The sequence below is a fragment of the Equus quagga genome, chromosome 4 (genome assembly GCF_021613505.1).
Source record: "Equus quagga isolate Etosha38 chromosome 4, UCLA_HA_Equagga_1.0, whole genome shotgun sequence".
Classification (NCBI taxonomy): Eukaryota; Metazoa; Chordata; class Mammalia; order Perissodactyla; family Equidae; genus Equus; species Equus quagga.
In genome coordinates, this window is record NC_060270.1 from 110,289,518 (window position 1) to 110,316,521 (window position 27,004).

Consider the following 27,004-nt stretch of genomic DNA (forward strand, 5'->3'; position numbering starts at 1 on the left):
TAACATCTGTTGCCAATCTTTTTTTTTTTTTTAATTCTTCTCCCCAAAGCCCTCGAGTACATAGTTGTATATTCTAGTTGTATGTCCTTCAGGTTGTGCTATGTGGGACACAGTCTCAGTGTGGCCTGACAAGCAGTGCATGTCTGTGCCCAGGATCCGAACTGGTGAAACTCCGGGCCACCGAAGTGGAGCGCGTGAACTTAACCACTGAGCCACAGGGCCGGCCCCTGAAACATTCTACATCTTGATGATTTTTTTTTTTTTTTTGCCTACTTGTTCTATCAATTATTGGGAGAGGGTATTGGAATCTCTGACAATAATTGTGGATTTGTGTATTTCTCCTTGTAGTACTGTCAGTTTTAGCTTCATATATTTTTAGGCTTTGTTATCAGGTGCAAAATGCTTAGGATTTTTAGATTCTTTTGATGAATTGGCTTCTTTATCACTATGAAATAAACTTCTTTATCCCTGGCAATATTTTTTTACTCTGAAGTCTACTTTGTCTGACATTAATATAGCCAATCCAGTTTTAATTTGACTAGTGTTAGTATGGTATATCTTTCTCTTTTCTTTTAACTTGTTTTATCTTTGTATTTGTGTATTTTTTGTAAGCAGCATAAGGTTGTACTTTGCTTTTTCATCCAGTCTGAAAATTTCTGACTTTAAATTGGAATGTTTTGATCATTTACATTTAATGTTATTGTTCATATGGCTGGGTTCAATCTTATCATTTTGCTGTTTGTTTCCTATTTGTCTTAACTGTTCTTTGTTCTCTTTTTCTCTTTCTTCTTCTAATTCTTTTGGATTTATTAAGTATTTTGCATGATTTTATTTATCTTTTTTTTACCTATTAGCTGTAGCTCTTTGTTTTATTATTTAAAGAGTTGCTTTATGATTTACAGTATACATCTTTAACTTATCCTGGTCTACCTTCAAGTGATATTATATCACTTCATAAATAGTATAAGAATCTTACAATAGTTTACTTCAATTTCTCTTTTCCTGGCATTTACGCTATTGATGTTATGTTGTCATTCATTTCATTTATCTGTATGTGATAAACTCTGCAATATGTTATTATTTTTGTTTAAATAGTCAAGTATATTTTAAAAGAGGTTTAAATAATAAGAAAAACATCTTATATACTTAGTAACATAATACTCTTTATTCCTTTCTGTAGATCCATACTTCCATCTGGTGGTGTTTTCCTTCTTTATGAAGGACTTCATTTAACGTTTCGTATAATGCAGGTCATCTGGAGGTGAATTCTTTCAGCTTTAGTATGTCTGAAAAACTCTTTGTTTTTGAAAGATATTTTCACTGGGTATAGAATTCTTTTTCTTTCAGTACTTTAAAGATTTTGCTCCATTGTCTTCTCATTTGCGTTATTTCTGTTGAGAACTCTACTGTTGTATTTATCTTTGTTCCTCTGTATGTAACTTGTCTTTTTTCTCAGGTTATTTTTGAGATTTTCTCTTTATGACTGGTTTTGAGCAATTTGATTATGATGTCCTTTAGTATAGTTTTCTTCAAGGTTTTTTTGTGTGTATGCATGGACTATTGAGCTTTTTAGATCTGTTAGTTTATCATTTTCATCAAATTTGGAAAATTTTTAGCCACTGTTTCTTCAGATATTTTCTCTGTCCCCTTCTTTTTCCTTCTCTTCAGGGACTCCAGTTACATGTATTGAGGCCACTTGATGTTGTTCCACAGTTCAATGATGCCCCTTTTATTTAAAAAAATTTTTTCACTGTGGGTTTCATTTTGTATAGTTTCTATTGTCATGTCTTCAAGTACACTAATCATGTTTTCTGCAATGTCTCAACTGTTGCTAATTCTATTCTGTATATTTTTCACCTCAGATGTTGTAGTTTGCATTTCTGAAACTTCTATTTGGGTCTTTTTTATATCTTTTGTGTCTCTTTTTGAACATATGGAATACAGTTAAAATAACTGTTTTAATGTTTTTCTGTACTAATTTTAACATCTGTGTCACTTCTGGATCCATTTTGATTCGTTGATTTTTCTCCTCATTATGGATCATATTTTCCTGCATGCTTGGTAATCTTGACTGGATCCAAACATTGTCAAACCTATCGTTTTGGGTGCTGGATATTTTTGTATCCCTTTTAATATCTTTGTGCATTGTTCTGGGATGAAGTTAAATTATATGGAAATAGTTTATCCTTTTGGATCTTGCTGTAAAGATCTGTTAGGTAGAAGGAAAGCCACGTTTAAGAGTACTATTTCATCACTACTGAAGCAAGACCCTTCTGAATACTCTATCCATTATTCTATGAATATGAGATTAACCAGTCTGGCTGGTAGAAACAGGCACTATTTCCATCCCTGTATGACCGTCAGGCACTGTTCTTTCTAATCTTCTCGGATGGTTTTTTCCCTAGTCTTGGATAGTTTCCTCTCATATGTGTGGCAATCAGTACTCTGCTGAATAGCTGAGGAAACCCTCCACAGACCTCCAGGGTTCTCTCTCTGTGTAGCTCTCTCCTAGTACTCTGTCCTACTTACTCTAGCTGCCTTGGTTGCATTGTCTCCCAACATGTGGTGGAAGGTTCTGAAGTCTGATTGGTCAAGTGTAACCCCTCAGTTCCACCCATATTATGTCTGGAAGAGTTCAAGTCTAGCTCTTTACAAGAAAGAAAATAACCTCACTGACAGCTGATCAGGAACACACAAAGATTCCAAAATTTATAAATGTTTCTTCTCTTTTGCAATTAAGTTTCGTTTCAGTAGACACAGAACCCATCTTGAATAAAGTCCAGGGACACCTTCTCTCTTCACTCCTTGTCCATTCTTTTCTACCTCTCTGCCCTCTCTTTAGGGTCCTACTCCTTCTAGGGGAAGCCTGGAAGTTCTTGGGGACCTGATAGGCTTTGTTCCTGACACTATTCTGGCAGGACAACGTTTGGTCATTATAATTTCTTAGACATACATCCCTCACACTCTTCTGAGTGGAACACGAAGACCAAAAAGGCTTGCTCTTGTTGAGACGGACCAGGTCTAATAGGACAACTTTAGTGTATTTAATAAAGTCTCTGTTTCTTTACTCTGTCTTACCAAAGACTTTCTCACCCTGCACTGAAGAGTGCAAGGAAGAAGTGAGGAAAAATAAAAGTCACCTTCTGCCTCAAAGGTACTATTCTTCAAATTAAATAGCTTAAATAGGCTTTGAAGGTCAGCCTGAGAAATTCTCCAGAATTGATTTGGTGGGGGATACACCTGCATTCCAAACAATAGCATTTGTTGGGGACTCTATTGAGAATGAACTGTAATATTTAAAAAAAAAAACACATTGTATCTAAACAGAATGAAATTAAAAGAGACCAATTCTTCTCAAATTTTCAAGAATATTTTTAATGTGGAAAAATTTTTATTTTTACATAGGCGTATTTATCAATCGTTTCTCTTCTAGTGAGTAGTATTTGACTTTACTCTTTTTTGTTTCTCTCCCTTGCGTCAAAACTTAAACTTCATGGGGCTGGCCCAGTGGCACAGCCGTTAAGTTTGCACGTTCCACTTTGGCATTCCGCATATAAAGTGGAGGAAAATGGGCACAGATGTTAGCTCAGGGCCAGTCTTCCTCAGCAAAAAGAAGAGGATTGGTGGCAGATGTTAGCTCAGGGCTAATCCTCCTAAAAAAAAAGAAAAATTAAATTTCATTAATTCGATTCATATCAGTTCTTTAAAAAATTAATTACCCGGAAGTCAGGAGACTTCAATAGTAATCTTAATCTTTGTCATTTACTTGTCATCTTGGACAAGTAATTACATTTCACTAAGAACAGTTTTCTTCAGTAAAAAGAAGACATGATGATATAGAGAGATTCTTTGTGGTAGTTTAAAAATATGTCCCCAAATTACTTGATACTTCTCCCTTCAAGAGGTAGAACTTAATTTCTCTCTCATTAAATATGATCTGGACTTAGCGACTTACTTCTAATGAATAGAAGATTTGAAACAAGTGGGTGTGTCACTCCCAAGCCTCAGTCATAAAAGGCATTGTAGATTCCTCCTGGCTTAGTCTCTGAGATCCCTTGTTTTGAGGAGAGCTGTCTTCTAAGATAGTCAAGCAATCATCTGCAGGGGCCCATTTTTCAAGGAACTGAGGCTTTCTAGCATCAGCCATCTTGAAAATAGATCCTCCAGCCCCAGTCAAGCCTCCAGATGACTGCAGCCCTGGCTGACATCTTGACTGTAATCTCATGAGAGACCCTGAGTCAGAATTGCCCAGATAAGCTGCTCCTGAATTCTTGAGCCTCAGATGCTATGAGATGGGGCCCGCCTGTGGCCGAGTGGTTAAGTTCCCGTGCTCCACTTCAGTGGCCCAGGGTTTCACCAGTTTGGATCCTTGGCACTAAAATGGCACCGCTCATCAAGCCATGCTGAGGCGGCTTCGCACATGCCACAACTAGTAGAACCTACAGCTAGAATATACAACTATGCCCTGGCGGACTTTGGGGAGAAGAAGAAAAAGAAAAAGAAGAAACTGTGAGATGATAAATGTCTGTTTTTTAAGCCGTTAAATTTTGGAGTAATTCATTAGCAGCGATAGAAGACTAATATATCCTAGAAGCTTACAGACCTCTCAGTTTATAGTTCTACAATTTAAATGCAGGACGATGTATCTCTAGTTGCCTGTTGCTTTTACTAATACTTGACAAACTGCTTTGCCTGTTATATTTTAAAACTCTTCCTTGAAGAGGCTGCATTCCATACAATAAAACATTTTAGGCAGAAAACTAAATAACATTTTTGAATAGAGATAGTTTTCAACTGGATATTTACTATTTTATATGTTTATGAATACCTTATATGCTTTAATAAGATGAAATCTTGGGAAATTTATCACCTTCCATAGAGTTCTGAAGCAGGAAAGGGCTCTTTGGTCCTTGGAGGGCCATCAGGAGCTATGTGGACCTCTTGACTTTGTATGCAGTGTGTTGTGTTAAGAGCATTTTTTAAAGAAAGAATGTGTGTAGCTTTTACCAGATTTTCGTAGAGTCTTGATAACCCCCCTCTTCCCCTCCTCCACCCCCCAGCCCCAAAAAAAGAGTTAAGAACCACATATCTGGTTCTCTCTCCCACCTGTGGGAATTTAGGTACAGAGAGGTAAGTGACTTACCCACAGTTAGCGGCGACATCTCGCTGTTAACTCAGTGCTGAGACTCCAATCTGTGAGATAAATTTTACCTGCAAGAGGCAGCTCAGGGCAGAACAGATCTTTGCAACTCTCTCAAGTGCCCAGACCCTCAAGACAAACCTTTACACTTCTTATTTTGCCGTTGCATATCTCCTGTTCATTTAACTCATCAAGCCGTTTCAGGAAGCAGGCAGAATGTATCTCCCCCAAAACCTTGCTGACAGATCTTTTATGTTGGTTCCTTTCAGTTTCATCCTTACATTGAAGTACATAGGAGTTCAGCCAAAGTGCTTTTTTACCATGGTACCTGCTGGAATCCAAAATTAATCTGTGGAGGAAACACATCATACTTCTCTGACCTGATTACTATAGACATGTCACTTATATGTTTCTTTGGTACTTTTTGAAACCTTCATCTTTTTGCAGTACTGTTACCCATCTCTTTCTGAGCTAAGCCAGACACAAATATTATCATCAGAATAAATTAAGAGATTTGGGTTGAAGGACTAAAAATCAAAGTTACGTTCTAGTATTTATGTTAGTTCAGGATATATTCTGTGTATCTAGAAATTAGAAATTGCTAAGAACTATCCTTACATGCTGAAAAACAAGTATAAATCCTTAATTGGAGAGGTAGAATATATCTTTCATTCTTCTTATATCCTGCACAGTGCTGGTCATTCATTAGGGTTCTCTTTAAATACTTCAACACCAGTTTTTTTTTATATGTATACACATAATCTTTATTAACTTTATGACTTCTGATATGAAAATGTTTTCTTTTCCCTGAAGGCTTTTTTGTGTTTTGGTTTTGGTTTTTTTCCAAGTAATTTTACTGGGATTGTAATGGTTTATAACATTGTGTAATTTGGGGTGTACATTATTGTTTATCAGTTCCTAAACACACTTCATTATGCTCACCCCCAGTAGTCTAATTTTTATCCATCACTATACATATGTGCCCCTTCATCCCTTTCGCCCACCCCGCAACCCCCTTCCCCTCTGGTAACCACTGGTCTGTTCTCTTTATCCATGTGTTTGTTATCCTCCACATATGAGTGAAGTCATGCAGTATTTGTCTTTCTCTGTCTGGCTTATTTTGCTTAACATCATACCCTCCAAGTCCATCCATGTTGTTGCAAATGGGACAATTTTGTCTTTTTTATGGCTGAGTAATATTCCATTGTATATATATACCTCATCTCCTTTAGCCATTCATCTATAGAGGGGCACTTGGATTGCTTCCACATCTTGGCTGTTGTGAATAATGCTGTAAGGAACATAGAGGTGCTTAAATCTCTTTGGATCATTGATTTCAAGTTCTTTGGATAAATAGCCAGTAGTGGGATAGTTGGATTGTATCGTATTTTTAGTTTTTTGAGGAATCTCCATACTGTTTTCTATAGTGGCTGCACCAGTTTGCATTCCCACCAGCAGTGTATGAGTGTTCCCTTTTCTCCACACCCTCTCCAGCATTTGTTGGGTTTTGTCTTAATGCCAATCGTTTTGAGGAGTCATCCTGAGCAAGCCTGGGCTGATTAAAGTCAGGGGAACCCATGTTTTAAATGGCCAGGCCTAATGGAAAAAATGTAGGAAGTCCTGGTTTTAACCACTGACTTTTACACCTTAAGCTCTCTGTACTTCAGCATTCCCAAGACAGTCACCCCATATAGATTTGCATTTATTCCCACCATCCCCGTCTACTCTAGGACACAATCTTTTCACTTTGGCCAAAGCCAAATCAGAGAAGCCATGACTAAAACTACAGTCCTGGAGAAACTGGGGCTAAAGAATCTGTGCTGACCATGAACTGCCCATGCAGGCCTAACTCGACTCCAGGCGGTCCCTGCCCCCACTTAGCTCCAGGAGACATCTGCTGGGAGCAGGTTCCTGGGCTTGAACAAATGACCGAGCATGGTCCTGGCCACTATTTAGGGGTTCTGAGAGAGCACTGCCCCTCCTCTTCAAAGGTGGAGACAGACTCAGAGCCTTGGAAACATTCTCAGGATCTTGAATGCAAATGTTTCCAGCAAATTCAGCATTATATCCTTACTTATAAAATATGTTGTAGCACAGAGATAAAGTTAAATGATTCAAGTACTAATTGGGTGTGTTTATTTTTCCATAAACAGAAAGTTAGGGGACTATTTAGCAGGAGGAATGGACATATTTTATATTTTGGTGATTTTTTATAGTGTAAAAACAGCTCTATAAATATAAATAAATAAGAGTAATTCCAAAATAACAGATTAGTCTTGTCTGAGGAATGGCAGGAAAATCCTTTGACAAGGAAATTGTTTATTTTTAAGCTTCCAAGGGTTGGATTTGATTATAGATGGCAGCAAAGAGCAGAGAAATATCCTTGAAAGTTTTGCAAAGAAAAACTAAGGTAAAGTTTCCTAAAAGGATAATAGATTCAACAAGTTATATGTTTTTTTAATGGAGAGAAGAAAGAAAATAAGAGGAAAAAGCCCTTTTGGTAGTGTTCTTTGAATCTATTCAGAAACTCTTTCATCTGACAGTATGGAAGTTCATTAAAATGAGTACTTTAAGAAGACAAATGTGGTTTTGGTGATTGTATTAAGAAAACATCCTCCTCCTCACCTTGAGGCAGATGTGTGGCTCAGCAGACAGAGTCAGTTGTGTTAGGCTATGATCACTTTTGCTATCTACAGGTTGCTTCAGATGGAACTTTTCAAAGCAGAGTCAAAATGTATATAACGGGATTATAAATTATTTTTATAATAGTAATATTAACATTTAAAATGATAACTTTGACTAGGAGAGCTATCTAAATTTCAGCTTTCTGAAAGGATTAGATACTTTGATTTTGCATGCAAAACATGCCAAGTATGCAGTGAATATGAATTAAAAAGCAATATTAAAAGGAAAATGTACATAGCAGAAAATATGAAAGTAGGTAAGAGCCAATAAGCATAAATTGTGTATCTTTTACTGCCTAGTACACTATTATTGGTGATCAAGAAATATTTTTAGTATTACTATTAAAAAACAAAGCATGTCAGTGGGCCCAGAGCGATTCTATTATACTCAATCAAACGATGACTAAAAATGCTTTATTTTACTCTTTATTCTACAGGTATTATTACTTGGCATTCAGAGCACATCAAACACCTCTTGCTAGCAAGGAAAGCTGTGTCGCTATCTTGGAAAAGTCCAGATTAGATGACTGGGTGCTGGGAAAAACAAAGGTAGTTCTTTCTTTATTGTTCACATTGTCACCCATGATGCTCCACTGCATACTTTTGTCTCTTGTCAGTGATGTTAATGGCTCTGTAAGTCATGTAGCTTAGCAGACGAGACCCCAACCTAACCATGATCTTTGCTCGTCTTGGATCAGGAGTCCTGGGACCTCAGGCACCAGAGAAAGACGGTTTGCCCCCTGTTATGTAGTTTCAGAGCCAGTTAGCATTTCTAGAATGAGATCTTTGACCTTATTTTAAAATGTCCCTTTTTTCAGTGCTGCTTATGCCAGTAGCATAAACAAATACACAAATCATATTAATGACAATAATGAGTATCTTTTATAATCTTGTACATTTTTCATTAGACTTTTGTAGTGTTATTTACTGCATACCCTGATTACTAATCTCATCATGTGTAGCTTTTCATTTGGGGGAACATCACGTCCCTGCAAGATGCCAGGTTTTTATGGTTCTTTCTGATCGCCCTACAAAGCCAGCCTTAGCCTGAGTGTTGATGACAACACTGCTGTTCCTCGGCAAAAATTAGACCACTGTGGGTCATCCAGGTCCCTGTCTTTCTGAACTTCTACTGTGGTCATGGATCAGTTCTGTTGGTTATCACCTCCCTTAGAAGCTGTGGGGAAAGACAGTAGAGGTCAAGCTGAGAAAATAGAGCTCGTGGTAGAAATGAGGTAGCCTTGCAGAACATTTGGGATCTCTTAAAGCTCTGTTAACCTTATCAGCTCTTTATAGCAATAATCACAGACTAGCTCGACCTTAGAAGGGGAATTGTATTTGCTTCTAAGAAGTCAGTAATATTAGCATAAACAAGCCACTGTAAACTTTATTTAGATAATTGTTTTAATATTTACATTAAGAATATACTGGAGTAGAATGAATTTCTGTTTGGGATCCCAGATGTAATGCTAAAACTAATGTCTCGTTTCAGGTTTTTCTCAAATATTACCATGTCGAGCAGTTAAATTTGCTGCTGCGGGAAGTCATAGGCAGAGTGGTTGTGCTGCAGGCGTATACCAAGGGATGGCTTGGAGCCAGGAGATACAGAAGAGTCAGGGAGAAGAGAGAGAAGGGGGCTGTTGTCATCCAGTCAGGTAAATGGCCCTGAATCGTGGCATTTCACTACGTACCAGGGGCCACTCACCTGTTGCTTTTCTCAGTGGTTTCTTCTCTCCTCCCTCCCTCCCTCCCTCTGTTCCTTCCCTCCTTCCTTCCTTTCTTCCTTGATATAGCAAATATTTATCAAGTGCCTACTGCAGGCCAGGCCCTGTGCTAGGCACTGGGGATGTAGCCGTGAGCAAGACCACCATGGTCACTGACCTCCAGATAAGCAAACAAGCCATCACAACACACTGTGGTGAGTGGCGAGATAGAGGCAGTATGAAGTGGACGGCTGTAAAACCCAGATCCACAGATGTGTGCCCCAGATCCCAGGTGACCGACAATATGTGCTTCAGGTCCATCACCAGGTTTTCAGCATCAGAATTACTAATGCCGCTTCCAGAAGGCTTTCCTAGCCCAGATAGAGCTTGTAAACCAAGGGAACAAATCACTACGCTCTCATATACCCAGCCCAGTCAGTGCCTCTTTGCGTACGTGTCGTTTGTGTCACAAACAGAATTTGAGCTCCTGTGCTATTGATGAGTGGTTGTGAAAGCACCAGATCTTGAACATAGCAGATGATTTCGTGTTCCCATAATCCAGAATCATCATGTCCCTTCTGAACTTTATGACCTCACTCAGCAGCATAAAGAGTTGTGATGCTTGTTGGAGGAGCAAAAAGGAGAGGTGGTCATGCTCCTGTGGGAGGCTTAAGGCTCCCATTCTGTGTCTAAAGGATTTAACACACCCAGAGATTCCCTCTTTCTCTTCTTCTCTTCATCTGTTTCCCTTGCGTTTCCTTCCCATCGCAAATTCTCCTCTTTCCTCCCTTAGCACAGTTCTTGGCACATGGTTCACCCTCACCAAATGCAAATGTTGTGCTACTAATGATTCCCTTGACTTCCCTCTTTATTTTTCTCTCCTTCGACCTTCATGTTTACACCTTCCTACCAAATGAAAGATATCGAATGGGACAGGATATTTCAGTTCCTTCCCAACCAAGTCCTGAAGATAGAGCTTCCTCATTGGATTGGAGTGACAGGTGTAGGGGAGGAAGACATTTCCTCTATCTGCTTTGGGTCCTTCTGGCCAGACAACAAATTGAACTCACATGAGACAGAATAACAGGAGAAAATTAAACAAAGCTTTTTAACATGTATACATGGGAGAGGCTCAGCCAAATTGAACAGCTCAGCCAACTGGTGGAGGCTACCTGTTTGAGTATCTCCAGCTATAGAAAAGGAGGACATTTGGGGTAGTGGTTTGGGTCTTCAAAGGGGAGGAAGGCAACCCACAGGGAAATGGAAAAGCAAATGTTTGGTAAATAGAACTTGGATAAGAGTGGGCTTAGCAAGGATCCTCCCAGTCTACCGGAACCCAAAGTTATCTACTTTAAATTTCTTTTAGGCAGTTAGAGGGGAAAGGTTGAATGTTCTTGCTGAGTCTGAGCCTTTATTGTCTTCAGCTCGAAATAATCTGCATATCAGAGTGGCGCATCTTGGGGTGGCCTGCCCTGAACCCCATCACAGGGAACCACCTCATCTAGAATCGGGATCCCAAGTGATTCATAAGTGGAATCCAGAGTGTTCTGGAAACTCACTGCCTGAACAAAAATAACTCCTTCTCAGAAACATCTTGGAAGCCAAGCTGAGAGTACAGAGAGGCCCTTCTTCCCCATCATCACTCACGTATCTCCGCTTATTTTGTTCAGTGAGAAAGCGGGAGGGAGGAGGAGAGGGGTAGTAGATTGGAGGGAAAACAGCTTATATCAATTCTCTGGCACGTTCTTAAATTAATGTCATTCCTAGCACATGGTTTTATATTTTTAGCCTGGAGAGGATATGATGCTCGGAGGAAATTTAAGAAAATAAGCAACAGAAGGAGTGAGTCTGCTGTTCATATTCGAGCAGGTAATTAAAACATCATTTTCTTAGCATCGGCTTAGAAATATTCTGTGGTTAACTTCATATGAGTTTCAAAAAACTGGAAGGTTAATAATTCGGGAGCACTGGAATAGGAATCAAGAGCTCTAGTGGGGAGGTTCTAGTACTTGTTCTGACACACCTTGTGTGATGATGATGAGGCTAACAGCATTTGCTGCTTGCCATACTTGGTTAATGATGCTCTCAGTAGGTACTCTTATATTCCCAATTTTGTAGAGGGAGAAACCAAGGCACAGAGTAGTGAAGTAACTTGTTTGTGATCACACAGCTCGTCAGTGGCAGAGCCGGCACTTGCATGCTGGCAGTTTGGATACAGTTAACTTCACATATTGCCGACTAAACAAATCCCTTTCCCTCTTAGAGTCACACATCCCTCATCTGTGAAATGAAAGCATTGGATAAAAAGGTCTAGAAGGTGCCTTCTAACATTGGAATTCTCCTTAGAATTCTTGGAATCTATGCAAGACCCCTCTCTTAGCATCATAGAGATTAGGAATAGCTCAGGGACTTTCCCAGCAAACTGAGTTTCCCACACCCAGGCCTGTATGTGGCTAATGTGGTCCTTTGGGCCCCGCAGGGTGAGCACCAGGTGGCTGTTGTGGCTCAGCTTGGCCTTGGCTGCCTGAGGGCTGTGAACTCTGGTTCCTGGCTCATCCATCCCCTCCCTGGCTCCTGGGTCACTCCACTCTTCTGCAAATGGCGGTTTTCACAGTAGCTGCTGGGCTGGCCTCCCTCATCATTTGAAGCTGCATGTGCCTAATTGAGGCTCTGGAAGAGACAGGCTTCAGAGCATGCCAGGAGCGTCAAGAGTGCAAGAAATTGCAGACAGAATGAGAGAGAAATGGCCAGTCCGGTGGACTCAGCAGAAGGGAGAAGGATAGGGTTTCAGATACTGCTGCGCTTGAAGCGAACTCTTAAATAAAACAGCTGCAACCTTTTCAAGGAGGTCCCTGCCCAGAACTGGGCTCCAGGGACACTTCTCAGAACTCTCTTAGGTCACTGTAGAGGCCTGATGGCTTCATTCAAAACCAAAATATTTGGGAGGAAGGGGTGTCATTTAAATGCAAATGTTAACTTTTAACACCATCCTCTAGGAATTTTAAGCTCTACAACTTCAAAGAGTCAGGAGGAAGCATGCAATTCTAGTTGCAACCTAAGAAAGACCACTCAAAGTGCATTTGTTTCCTACTTGCGCACTTCCCAACATACACACTGGGTCCCCCATTAAGAAAAAAAGACTGGGCTGATTTCTGATCTTGTAGTTTGGCCCAAAACTCAACATATGTTTTAAAATATAAACTTTGAGCTTATATATTGTTGGTCCACTGAGTTCAGTATGTAAGATCATAAATCAAATTTTCCCTGTCTGAAAATCATCTTTAGAGGGCTCCCTGTTTGCACTCTGTGAAGCCTGCATAAAAGCAGAAACAGGGCAGCTTTGTCATCATGATATCAGGACAGTGGTGACTGCATCTTTTCAGTGCAGGATCTATGTGATGGTGCCATAGAAGGGTAATTTTATTTAGTGGAACCAGAGAAAACACATTTCTTTAAGCACTTCCGTTTTTTTTTTTTTTTTTTGGAAGCACCCACCTTCGTTAGCCTGGCAGCCAGTGTTCCCACTTATCAGGTGGCCTCCGGAGCTTCCGTTAACTGAATCTCCAGGGGCTTGGGCGAGCATGAAGACACTGAGGTGGTACTAAGGCCACCTCTCCCTTCTGGAAGTTCAGTGTGGCAACCAGAGCAAAAACAGGCAGAGTGTCTGCCCTTCAGCCAACACTGTGGACAGGAATTGAAGTGTTCATTTTGTGTTATCAGTAAAGATGCATGGATAGGGTAATTTGCAATTTTATGGGCAGTTTACTTTTATTTGAGGTTTTCCTTATTTTTAGATTTGAAGGCATGATTGTGTTTATCTAGAAAGCAAAGCAACTCATTCCAACTTCTCTGTTTTGGGATGTGCTCTTCCTAAAGCATAATCCTCTCATTTCAGGCTCCCCTTTGTGCAATTGGGACATTTCTGAGTAGAACAAGCCCCGGGCATAGTGGTTCCCTTGCTTTCGAAGCCTGCAGGAAGTGGCCTAGGGAAGTTGTCGTAGCACAACCATTTCTGCTTGTTTTCTGAGTTATTCTCTAATTGATTATTTTTTCAACAAATTATTTCATTTGAAATTTAGATTCTGTGGAATGCGTTTGTTTAGATTTCAAGTTCTGACCCATCATCTTTTTTTTTATGGTGTTGCTAAGATATGTTATATATTTTTAAAAGAGCAGTCCTTGAAATTTAGGAAGCATTTGGCCTACATGTTGCTACAGAGCAGCGCATATTGAAATTTGTTTTCCTTTCATCTCCTTCCCAATAAAAGCAGCCGCGCGGCTTATCCCTTTAGCTTCCTCAGAACTTCCTTTCAGAATTCCCGATCTATTACGGCACATTCACATACCAGAAACAAGATGCCTTTTCATGCTGTCAACCTTTTTCATCTGAAATGTAAATTAATTCTTGCTGGTATGCCTTGACAGAGATCAAAGTGGGGGTATTAACCTTCCTGGGCTTTCTCCGGGAATCCGTCTCCAGGACCAGCCTGCCGCTGTTAGGAGGGCAGTGTCCTTGTTCTGGGGCCCTCCTCCAGGCAGCCCTCGGTCTAGGAGCCACCATTTCAAAGGCCTGAAGTCCTTTTGTAAATGACCTCATCATTACTTTAAACAAGGTGAGAAATGATCTGCCTGGCTAATTCTTGAGAGAGAGAGATGAGACTGCTTGTTTTAATTGTGGGCTCTTCGCTCAGATTCCTGGAGCTTGTTTAAGTGGTTCTGACAGCGAGTGATCTCCGTGTGATAGAGGGAGGGACAGGGCTCCAGACTGGAAACCTCTCCCCTTGCTCAGTGGGTCATTTCTTGCCTGTCAGTCTTTGAGGTAGGCTGCATTTGCATTTTCAAAATAAACAGATGCCTTTCAAATACATGAGCTGGTGGTCTAGAGATCTCTGCGGGCCCAAACAGTTCACCAACCAGTGATCAAATGCTGGAAGAGAAAACAAACGGAAAAAAATACCCTAGGTACACTTGCATATATTTCCTACGTGTATAACATTGCGCTGGCAATAAAGGGCCTCTGTAAGACGTGGGGAGCTCGGGGAGAGAGCGCCAGGGATCCTAAGCAAAAGTATAGCTTATCAGTTTCTGTTTTGGGGGGAAAAACAACTTTGTCACGTTGGTGAGAAATGGCATATTTTGTTGTGTGTTTTATTATTGGTTAATGCTGATAATAGGTTCTTGCCGTAGGAAAATACACTCCTTTAAATACCAAAGAGTTAAAAATATGTAATCAGAAAAATAAGATTGCACTTATTACTGTTCAGATAGATGCGGTATTCTGAGTAAAAACTAACAGTTATATGTCGTTCCATTATTAATCTATTATTTTTTTAAATGAACTCAAGTTTCAGAAAGTGGATATAACTGGATTTATTCAACTAAAAATGCACATTGTCCTCAGTAAATAATATCAAAACAAACAACCTGCAGGGAATTTTTTAAAGACCTACAATGGCTCGTTCTTTAAGTTTTTGAAAGCATTGGCTTTAGAATTGTCTCTCTAATTCAAGATCTGGTTTTTAAATGAGAGGAAAGTGGTGGACCTCCTGTCTCAGAGGGGAAATGCCTCAGGTAGGTGACAGTGGAGCCCCAGGGGATGGGAATGGAATTTCAAAGAGTGTCTCCCAGGAGGAGCAGCTCCTTCAGCCTCCCTTCTATTCCTCTCCCCCGACCCCTAGGAGCAGGAAGAGCCCATTGGTTTACAGCAAATTGTCATCTAATTGCTTCACTGCTGTGGAAATTGTTGTTTTCTCTTTTTCCCTGTCTTCTGATCAGCTTCCTACTTAGTCACTCCTTGGCCCTTCCAAAACACAGATGTTATGAGGAGATAACAATAGTGCTAAAAACGGTGGCCATTTCTCCTTCTGATGCCCTTTGTGGAAAGTGCTTTTTGGCGCGTCAGCCATGATTCTGCCAAGGAAGGGGGTGCCTTCCTTGAGCCTGTGTACAGGCATTTTCAACCAGCTGCAGCTAGAACCGATGAGCAAATCTGTGATGCCAGCGGAGAGTTTAAATGCTGCATCCAGAGGGGAAAGCAAACATTACGTCCAGACAGGCTCTAGCACACCCAGACCCAATTCCTGGTAGCAACTTGACAGAGGCTATTTAACTTCTTTTAGAAGCCTGACTCAATATCATAACGGAACCAAGTTTTTAGTGTTTAAAACTTCCTGAACTTTTAAACTTCTCTCAGGGTAAGGCCTCCTCCTAGCCTTTCCTAACTTTAAAAGGCTGGTTCCTTTAGCATTGTTGGTGGTGTGGGGACCTGAGGTTGGCCACCCCAAGATATGTCTCTTTGGCATCAGGATTATTTGAGGCTGATTACTTTTGATAAACTGGGACAGGGAAGGAGGCTCTGAGGAATGGAACTTGCCTTTCCTTAGGACTCATTTACATTTGTAAGGTAAATCTCTATCTGTAAAAGCTGCCTCCCTCTCTGTACCAGGAAGAAGAAAGGAGATGACCTTCTCTCTAAAAACTCTTAATCAATACCAAAGACAAGGACTTAAAATCTGCATTTTATTGTGCTAGTCTGGTAACCTCCTGTAACTAACTTCCCTCCCCCTCCCAACGCTGACGTTTCTTAAGGATTAAGCATCTTTCCTTAGGCTAGGAACTGATTGCTGAGCTCACCTGTGACCACCCAGCTTCAGACAATCGACTTGCCTCCTGCTACGCCCACCGAGATAGCCGACCACTACCTGCTGTGTCCATCAAGCCCTGTGCTGACGGGGCAATCTTGTGACTGTTGTGGGAGGGACATTTCAATCACATGTGAAACACCCCGTTTGGGGGTATATAACCACTATGTGCACCCCACTTCTTCGGTGCCCCGAACCATGGTTCCTCATAAAGCTTTGTTTAATTTTCTCTTGCTATTCTGTCTCATGTGAATTTAATTCGTTCTCCGGCCAGACGAACCCCCATTTGGGAAGAGGAAATGTCTTCCTCCCCTACAGTTTGTCGGCAGTGACTAGGTGGTTGCAACAATTTCCTGGAGTTAGGTTTCCAGAAATATTCCTAGGTGTGTAGGACAACTATATTTTAAATTAGGAAATTTCTTTCTTTCATCCATTTATTCAGCTACTATTTGTTAAGCGTCTACTTTGTGCTGGGCTACCATGGTGGACAATTTTGGGCTTAAATTTTCCATGTCCAGTACAGAGAGCAATAAAACATGCTCTCCTCAAAGGTTGCTGTTTGTATACATCAGGGACTCTATATTATGTCACCATTCATTGGAAGGGAGTTCTATAAAACTCCAATGCAATGCAAAGAGTAAAAATCATTATAAAATATAGCTGAGGATGTACATTGAAATGACTTTACACTTCTTTTTTTCTTTTTTTTTTTAAAGATTTTATTTTTTCCTTTTTCTCCCCAACGCCCCCGGGTACATAGTTGTATATTCTTCGTTGTGGGTTCTTCTAGTTGTGGCATGTGGGACACTGCCTCAGCGTGGTCTGATGAGCAGTGCCATGTCCACGCCCAGGATTTGAACCAACGAAACACTGGGCCGCCTGCAGCGGAGCGCACGAACTTAACCACTCGGCCACGGGGCCAGCCCCCGACTTTACGCTTCTTGAAGGTAGAAATGATTACAGTAAATATTTTTCATTCTGATAATGAATGAAGAATTCATTCTGTTCATAAGCAAATTGCTAATCACAAGCCAAACAGTAGAGGGAGGTCAAGTGGATGTACCATTGGGGAAAAGGTCCACTTTGAACAAACAGAAGGAAAAGAAGTCTGTCCTCTCTCATTCCTTTCCACATCTCTATTTGTCATTCTAGCTCCATTCCACTATTTCTTCATTAACTTCATTTCTATGTCTTAGAAAGATTCCTGGTCATTTCTCACAAAAGCTTAATTCCTCAAAATGTGAGAGAAGACAAGTTCCAAATTCTTCTTGGACATCAGGCAGGAGCCAGCTGCCTGCCCTTTCCTGGTGTTTCAGGCCATATCCACACAAGAGTAAAGAAACATACAGAGGAAAGAATTAACTGGTGCATCAGGGCTTGAGATGAATTGTGAACTGCATACTAGCTCCACTGTCTTCTAAACTTTTAACAGAAGATAGAGTACCCTTCAGACAGGGTGCCCTAGCTATAAAATGGGACTTGTCCAGGGTTATGTAAGGGGTCCTGCTAAGCCTACTCGTATGCTGTCTGAGTTTCTTTAACTCTCTGTAAGTAAAAAGCTGAGGCTGATTTCTGACAGCTATAGGCTTAACATTTTGGAGGGGGAAAATGTCTGGGGGGACAAGCATTGTGATTTACTTTGGGAAAATGTTCTTTGTCTGTGAGTGGCCTCAGGACATACAGAGAGCCCCTGAAGTATGGCTTAGAGGAAATGGTTTATAGCAGAGAGAAGGTCTGGCCTGTGGTTTCAAGATTTCTGTCAAGAAATGGGCACTGCCAAACCTTGGTTGGACACAAACAATAGAGTTCTTGCCATGAAATAACTTGGAATGCAGAGGAATGTTCTTTGCTATGAAATCAATTATCGCCCATGTTAGAATTAAACACCCAGAGGGCAAGATACTATTCACCTAATGCACAAAGAGGAAGCTGCAAAGCCAACATGGGCTTGGGGTCTGCTTGTGCCTGATGTCATATTGAATGGCATGGAAGTGTGCTTAAGATGAAACTCAGGTACAACAGTTGGCACCCCCAGGACTCAAGATTAAAATTTCCTAGCCTCTTCAGTTTGGAATCAATTTCGCCATTATGGACCTCATGTAGAGCTCCAGAATCTGGCTGGAAAGAGGTAGTATCTGAAATGGTACCTTCACCACCTCAGCATTGAGTTGGGCAACATTATTATGGCCAACAACACACTCAAGTTGCCTTTATTGTATGTCTACACTTTTTTCAAGTTTTTTTCGTGTAGAATCATAAAGTATGATATCATATTTTATAGCCTTTATTAGTTATTTAGGCTGTATCCCCATAATAGTAAAGAAACATTTAGGGAAAGAATGAACTGTGCTATGGCAAGAATGATCAGATGTTTTTTCCTTAAAAACTCCTGTGTGTACAGGGCTGGCCCTGTGGCCAAGTGGTTAAGTTCGCGTGCTCCGCTGCAGGCGGCCCAGTGTTTTGTTGGTTCGAATCCTGGGCGCAGACATGGCACTGCTCATCAAGCCACGCTGAGGCAGCATCCCACATGCCACAACTAGAAGGACCCACAACGAAGAATATACAACTATGTACTGGGGGCCATTGGGGAGAAAAAGGAAAAAATAAAATCTTAAAAAAAAAAACAAAAAAAACTCCTGTGTGTAGAAAGGCAGATTTTGTTTTTCCCCTTAAGAGATGAAACAGAAGCTCAGAGAGTTCAAATAAGTTGTCTTCCTTTATGTGTTACATGAGTTTAAGAGTTGATATCAGAGTTCTCTTCTGAGTCTTCATTCAATGCTCTTTTGTAGACCATGCTCTACTATTGCTTTCCATTTCGGATATGGCACATGGACATAGAGTACCAGTCAAAGCATTGGGAAGAGTTTTATATACCATCCTAAGTGTGGGGACTTTGGAGTCAAAACAATTGACCTTAAATCCTGGCTGTGCTACCATTTGTCATATAGTTTGGGGAAAATCACTTAAGTGCTTAGCCTTAATTTCCTCAGCTTTAAAATGGGACTCGTTAGGGCCTAGTTCTCAGGACTGTTGTAAAGATAATAGCAGATAATATATGCAAAGCATCTTGCACATTACCAGCACATGGTAGTTATTCAGTAAGTGTTAGTTCCCTCTCTGTACCTCCTTCCTAAATATGAACTTCACTGGGAAAAAAAATCAATCTGTGAAATACTTTTCTATGGTGAGCATATTAATGTTATAACTTCAAAAAGATGAAACTATTTCTCTCACTTTCAGAGAAAAAATAGTGCCTGTCAAATCTCAAATACAAGTACAATAAAACCTTTATAAAAGAGAGAATTTTCCAAATCTCAACTTATGTCTTGCTTTCTGACCAGGAAAAATTACAATACAATAATTGCATACGAAAGAATTCAGGTATTTTTATTTTTGTTTTTGTAAAGAGTTGTGCTCCAGCTTGCTGAGAACTTGATTCATTTGTGTAGATAAATTTTTCAGTGACCTAAAAATTGTTAAGACTTAGGTGGTGTTCTACTGACATCATTTTTCTCACTCACTGGTTTGAGGCCCTTTTGCAACTTGTTCTGTAGAATAGCAAGTCCCTTCCTCACCCGCTTCCACGAAGTCAGAAATCTAAAATCCAGGAGTTAAATATCACCCAGATTTGCTGCCTGTTGGTATGGAAAGCAAGTCGCCTTTTAGATGTCTGAGGAGTTGGAAGATCTCGGTGTGCGTATCATGTTTAACCCACAGTGACGGGTGATTGGCAGCATAACAGCTGAGCGACAGCCATTTGGCCAGGAGTTCAAACCCCAACACGAAGAGCCATAGCAGGATCACCGCTTGATTTGCTATGGCCATGAAGTCTGAATCACCAAACGTGGAGGCGGAGGCAGAGGTGACAGCTGGTAGCCATTCTCATCAATAAAGTTGTGACGGTTGAGATATACAAGCAACCAGAGTCTGCTAATTTCATAGACTTTGAGCCAAGTGCTTAGTGTCAAAACCAGCTATGGTCAATGATGCAAATGTTTGTGAAGGGTCTCTCATCAACAGCAAGGCTCTCCACACCAGACTCTCCTCCTAGCGGGTTAGAAGCAATTGGATCCTGCTTTCCAGGAACAATCCATTTCGAGGAAAAGAAGGTTTTATACTTTTATTTTAAATTCTGATAACTTTTTAAAAGTCGGATTTATTGAGGTATAAGTTACATACAGTAAAACTCAAACAATTTGATAAAATTGGATGAACACATACAGTCAGGTAACCCCCTCCACAATCAAGAAAAAGAACATTTCCAGAAAGTTCCTCCTACTCCTTTTGTTGTCCATCCCTCCTGCATCCTCAACTCTGGGTGACCACTAATGGGTTTTCTGTTCCTATAATTTTGCCTTTTCCGAAATGTCATATAAATGGAGTCATACAGTATGTGGACTTTTGAGTCTGGCTTCTTTCACTTAGTGTAATGCTTTTGAGATTCATCGTTGTTGTGTTTATCAGTAGTTTGTTTTTTTTCATTGCTGAGCAGAATTCCAGTGTATGGATGTACCACAATGTTGTCCATTTACCAGCTAAAGGACATTTGTTTCTAGTTCTTGGTGGTTATGAATAAAGCTGCTATAAACAGAGCTTTATCTTTTTAAGAAAAATTTATAGGAAAGTAAATAACTTTGTTTTATAGGAAACCTGAGCTGTATAAGCTGGAATGGTCCTAGAGGTGGGAGTTATTTCCTTCTTGATTAACCAAGAGAAATACTTATTTTCCTAACATCTTATACTTCTGCACAGCAATTTACGGTTTAATCAAAGTACTTTCACTCACCTTATTCCTGTAAATATCATAATAACCCTAAGAAGTAGGCTAGGAATCTTACCCCACTTTACAGGTGGTGGCTAAGAAATCTCCCTGCAGTCCAGACTGCCTAACTCCTAATCTGCTCTCCTTCTCCCAAAACATTTTCTGAACATCCTGTCTGTGCAGAACACTCTGCTGATGCTTTTGGGTGGTCACAAAAACAATATAAAAAAAATTTTTTTTCATATCAGGAGGGGACAGTCTGATGCCCCACATCATATGTAATCAGAGAAATGCAAATTAAAACAACGAGATACCATTACACATCTGTTAGAATAGCCAAAATCTGGAACACTGACAACATCAAATGCTGGTGAGGATATGGAGCAACAGGAACTCTTATTCATTGCTAGTGGGAATACAAAATGGTGCAGTCACTTTGGAAGACAGCATGGCAATTTCTTATAAAAGTACAGATACTCTTCCATATGATCCAGTGATCACACTGCTTAGTATTTACCCAAAGGAGTTGAAAACTTATGTCTACACAAAAACCTGCACACAGATGTTTGAGGCAGCTTTATTCATATTTGCCAAAAGTTGGAGGCAACCAAGATGTCCTTCAGTAGGTGAATGGGTCAATAAACTGTAGTACATTCACACAATGGAATATGATTCAGTGCTAAAAAAGAAATGAGCTATCAAGCCATGAAAAGACAAGAAGAGACCTTAAATGCATATTACAAAGTGAAAGAAGCCGATCTGAAAAGCTACATACTATATAATTCCAACTATTTGATATTCTGATAAAAGCAAAACTATGGAGACAGTAAAAAGATCAGTGATTGCCAGGAGTTGGGGGAGGTGGCACAAGGAGGAATGAATAGGCGGAGCACAGAGAATTTTTACAGCAGTGAGAATACTGATACCATTATGATGGATACATGTCATTATACATTTGTCCAAACCCGTAGAATGTACAACACCAAGAGTGAACCATAATGTAAACTATGGACTTTGGCTGATAATGATGTGTCAGTGTAGGGTCATCAATTGTAACAAATGTACCACTCTGGTGGGGGGTGTTGATAATGGGGGAGGCTGTGCGTGTGTGGAGGCAGGGAGTATATGGGAAATCTCTATACCTTCCCTTCAATTTTTCTGTGAACCTAAAACTAATCTAAAAAAGTAAAGTCTTAAAAAAAAGGGAACAATCTCAAATAGAACTAGAATGGACACAGCTGCCGCAGGCTTGAGAGCAGTACTAAGCCAGAGCCAACTAACACAGCCACAAGAAACAAACATCTATGAAGCTATTGCCAGTCTTTTTTGGAAGCAGGCAGGGCATCAATTATAAGAAATAAGTACAACCTGAGGCTGCTGAGAGTCAGAGGAGAAGAAAGCAATGGTCCCTAGATGCTTCAAGGGATGGGGAACTCCCCAGACAGTGATGTTCCAGGGCAGGCAAGCAACTGATCTCTAGGATAAGGGAAAAACCCTCCTTAGCTTCTAAGTTAGAGAAAGCAATTACTAGGCAAGACTTTCTTTGAACTAAAAAGTTTGACTGGGATAATGACTGGAATTAAGTACTAAAGAATCAAAGTGGAAAATGCTCTTAATAGGCCTGAAATTACTAGATTTGTTTTGTGTGGAGGCCAGGGTTTCTAATGTGGCTGTAGAAAAAAATATATATGTCAATGAGATTCTATTCTTTAATAAAAGAATTTTACTTTCTTGCTGCTGCTTTTGGTGGCATTTGCCTGTTGGACCTCCCACAAATTGGCCTCTTTATGTTCTGATAAGATGGCTGTTGACCAGCTGTCCACTCCAGCAGGAACCACACTGGCTCCTTGTGCCATCGGCCAGCAGCAGTTAGGAGGGCAGGGCTGGGCTTTTGTGCCTCATCTGTATGCACCTTCTTTGCCAGAGACAGTGGCCACCCTTTGCCAGGTCCGTTAGGAAGGCAGGAAAGCTTACCCAGCCTAGATCACCAACCAGGATGTCTACCCAGACAGTATCCCTGCTGGAAACAAGGCCTGGGTCTGCCCTCTGGCTAGGCCATCAAACTCCAAGCCAAGCCAGAGCCGCTTCCTGCAGCAGCTGATCTGTGGGACCCTTGAAGCTGCAGGTATGTGAAAGTAATAAAGTCTGAAGTTTTACTTCCATTTATAAAGGAAAAAATGTCAGTAGGGGTTAATGATTTTTAAATGTTTAAGTAAATGGGGCTGCACACTGTAATATTTAGGAATTCAGACGTTAGGGGAAAACCAATTAGGTTTGAACCCTAGCTCTGCCACTCTTCAGCTATGAGTGACTCTTGGGCAAGTCCTTTAACCTCCCTCTGCCTCAGTTTCCTCAGCTGTAAAGTGTGAATAATAGTGGTCTCTGCCTCTTAGAGTTACTATGAGGATAAAATGAGTTAATTTTTGTAAAGGGCCTAAAACAATGCATAGAACATAGTAATCCATACATTTGTGTTTGTTAAATAAAAATAATGGACATTTCCTTAGCTCCTGTTCCTAATTCTCCCTAACCCCTAGCCAAATCAAGCTAAATGCACATACCTGATCTTTTTCTTCTCTTCTATTTTAATCCTTAACATCTGTCAGTTTCCTGTTCTCATATTAGTTTCCTACGGCTGCTGTAACAAATTACCCCAGACTTTGTAGCTTAAAACAACAGAAATTTATTCTCTCACAGTTCAGGAGACTAGAAGTCCAAAATCAAGGTGTCAGCAAGATTGGTTTCTACTGGAGGCTCTGAGGGAGAATTCCTTCCATATGTCTCTCCTAGCTTCTGGGGGTTCCTGGCAGTCCTTGGTGTTCCTTGGCTTGTAGAACCATCACTCCACTCTCAGCTGCTGTTGTCACATGCATTCCCCTGTATTTCTGTGTGTCTTCACATGGCCTTCTTATAAGGACACTAATTATTTAAGACCCACCTTAATCCAACGTAACCTCATCTTGAACTAATTTCATCTGCAAAGACCCTGTTTCCAAATAAGGTCACATTTTGAGGTTCTAGATGAAATGAATTTTGAAGGAGCACCCAGTCTGCCCAGTATACCCCTTAAGTTTCAGGATGCTTTCACATCTTTTATCTCTTTTTTATTCTTACTCTCTGTATTAGAATGTAGGCTCCATGAGGGTAGGGACTGTGGCTCTCTTTAAATGAGGTCTGAGGCAGCCAGCATTACTTAACATGAGAATGTTTACTGGGCCACCTTAAAAGAATGGAGACACCTGGTGCCACCAGGCTGAGTGTGGGAATGTGATGCCTGCAGCAGGAGAGTCACCCAGAAGGAGGGAGAGGGACGGGATGAAAAAAATCCCATCCGAGGGTATAAAAATGAAGAAAGGTCAGAGATCCCAAATATTCTAATACGGTACATCTGGAAGTACTGATGGCAGAATTAGAAACAGCTAGAGTCAGAAGGGTGATGAAGGATGAGAGAGAGCAAGGTCTAGATCACAGGCCAGGGAGAAAGGAGATGCAACAGAATTAGTTAGGGTTGGCTGCCTCAGGACAGAGCCTGAAGAATATTCTAAAGCCAGAGGATCCAGTTGGAAAGAATCTGCGCTCTCCAGACAACTGAGGTAGTCTGAGAGATTGGAACATCTTCACGCCATCATGACCTTGAGGGTCATGGAGAATGGAAGAAAAGATGTGACAGCCTTCAGTGTTTTTCCACCCAAGCCATCAGCCATTTTAGTAGAGAAGTATTTAGGTGTTTATCAACATGAACTAAGTTGACTAGAGGATGAAAAACTGCAATTGTGATATTCCTCAACCGAATGTTTAGCCTGTCTTTTCCATGACAGCATTATTGGTTGTTGACCACAACCGTCAGTAGCCAGGGCTGCAAGATGAAAGGAAGGGAAGAGTGTGCCTGAGGGGCGGAGATGTGGAGGGAAGAGGAGATCTTGCCCCTCTTTTTACTGGTGGTAGCATTTGAAAAGGCATTAGGAAAGCCATCCAGTTGTCAAACCAGGAGCCCTGGCCTGGTGTACTCATGGCCTCTGTTTGTCACTCTGCTGTCTATGTGACTAATGTGATCAGTGAGACAAAGGTTCCCCAAATTACTCAACGTTATGAAACTAGTAAGGAGTTTAAACAGAACAGTTATTCATTCTCCTGTTCCCTATATTTATGCCCTTTCCAAACACACTGTATTAAATCTTAAAAGTAAGCACCAAATCTGTTGGTGAGATTCATCACCTTGGAGCCTCAAACCATAGTACAAGTGTGGGTTTCCCTAGCTAAGTTGTAGTATCCATTTTGGTAATTCATCCAGGTGTGGGAGCATAACTTCGAGAAGTTCCTCCTTTATTTCATTCCATAGGGTGCCCTTCAGACCAAAGCAGTGATCCACTCCCACTATCACAGGGGACACCAGGGGGAGCGCCCAGGTTTAAGACTGATGAACAGAAAGGTGGGGTCATTAGAGGTTTGGGTTGGGTGTCCTGCACTCAGGGACATTCCAGAGTTGGAAGTGATCACCTGATAGGGACCCTCTGTCTACTACTCTGACTTCTTTTTTCTACAGATGACAGCTGATTAAATTCAGGGGCAGCCTTGCAGGGGACTCTGAAAGGTAATTTCACAGAAGAGGAGAGAGTAGACAGAGATAAGCTGAGCTCCTCTGCGGCTGCCCCCTTTGCTCACTTACCTGTTCTCTGGGGAAACTAGTCTAGTTGCAGCTCTCCTCAACCCATCTCTGATTCACCTTAAGACTTAGGAAAACTTAGCTTCTCAGGAAGATCTTTCTATGATCCTGACATTGGTACATAGACCTCAAACTGACTGAGAACATTTATCGAGGAGGGGGGAGCACTGTGGACAAGAAATTAAAACTTGGGTTTCTGGTCTAAACGCTCCATTAATTAACGTCATTGTAAAATGAGAGAATTGGACTAAATCAGTGATTTTCAAACATATAAAAAATATTGGAATATCCCTTTTGTGCAGTTTGAAGGTCCCTGGACTTCTGTTTGAAGAAGAGGCTATGTTTTTTTAATATGACCTTTAATGCTAATGCCAGCATTTTATGAGAAGTGAGGCTGGGTTGCCCTGGATTGGACAGTTGAGTTTGCAGTTGCAGTTTATCCACCAGGCCCAGCAATGAGGATCTGGGTACTTCTGGCTTCCTTGGAATCTGTCACCCAGTCTGTGTTTCAAGGAAATACAGAACTGGAGCTTTACCCTGGGGCAAGGAGGTTAAGGAGTGGGGGAAAAAGAGAAGAAGGGGGGAACCCAGGAAGCAGTAGTGTTTCTTAAACTTGAGGACCCTTGGGAGTGGAGATAATGAGACACTTTTCATTTCCAAAAGAAGGATGTCTAGCTCTTACTCACCTACAATTTAGACCCTTTCTCTCAAATTCTCCCTTCTCACAAATAGGAGGTCCTCTGGTTATAAGCAGCATGCAGATGTGTTTTGTGTGGCCGGACACAGTGTTTTTCAAAAAACTTTTAACCCGAATGTCTTTAGGTGGGGTGTACCTTCTCAGTTCACCACAAACCGCACCACTCCCCACCCTCTCTGCCTAACACTGCACACATTTATGTTACTGGGGAACCCTAAAGACATTTAACTTTGCAACGCCTGCTATGATGGGTTTTTTTTTTTTTTCTCCTGATAGTCAAATGCTTTTCCATCTTGTTTCAAAATGGTCCAGCAAAGAACTGGCTCAGTTTCCTTGGGAAATATGAATGGCTCATGGAGCTCAGTTCGACTTTGGAAGGACTCTACTCCTCCAGAGGAGTCCCTCCCAGTATCGTTTTATTTCATTAAATCAGAACACTTAGGGATGCTTCCCTGAGGAGAGATGACCTGTCTCTGGAGAATCCTCTATTATCACACCTGCACATACCTCAAGTCTGGTGTTTTGTGAACATTTCTGCTTTTCAAGCTCATCATGTAATTTTTTTCAGGCAAGTTGCTGTTCTAATTCCTTTAACTTGATCTATTCACTTAGAATGAATCACTCTATTTTACCTTTCTGTTTTTCTCCATATCTCCAATCTCCTTGTTCAGCAATTAATTTGCCAGAGAGATGTCGGGTGATACCAGCTATTAC

At 40.8% G+C, this 27,004-nt stretch overlaps 1 protein-coding gene across 1 annotated transcript in view; it reads left to right on the forward strand.

The window, feature by feature from the left end:
* The window catches only part of MYO3B (myosin IIIB), a 397,478-nt gene that overhangs the window by 263,274 nt on the left and 107,200 nt on the right, over positions 1-27,004 (forward strand). Inside the window, exons 26-29 of the mRNA XM_046659858.1 lie at positions 8,262-8,373; positions 9,317-9,479; positions 11,316-11,396; positions 22,939-23,055. Of these exons, the coding sequence (XP_046515814.1) occupies positions 8,262-8,373; positions 9,317-9,479; positions 11,316-11,396; positions 22,939-23,055 (473 nt within the window). The remainder of the gene's footprint in view (positions 1-8,261; positions 8,374-9,316; positions 9,480-11,315; positions 11,397-22,938; positions 23,056-27,004) is intronic.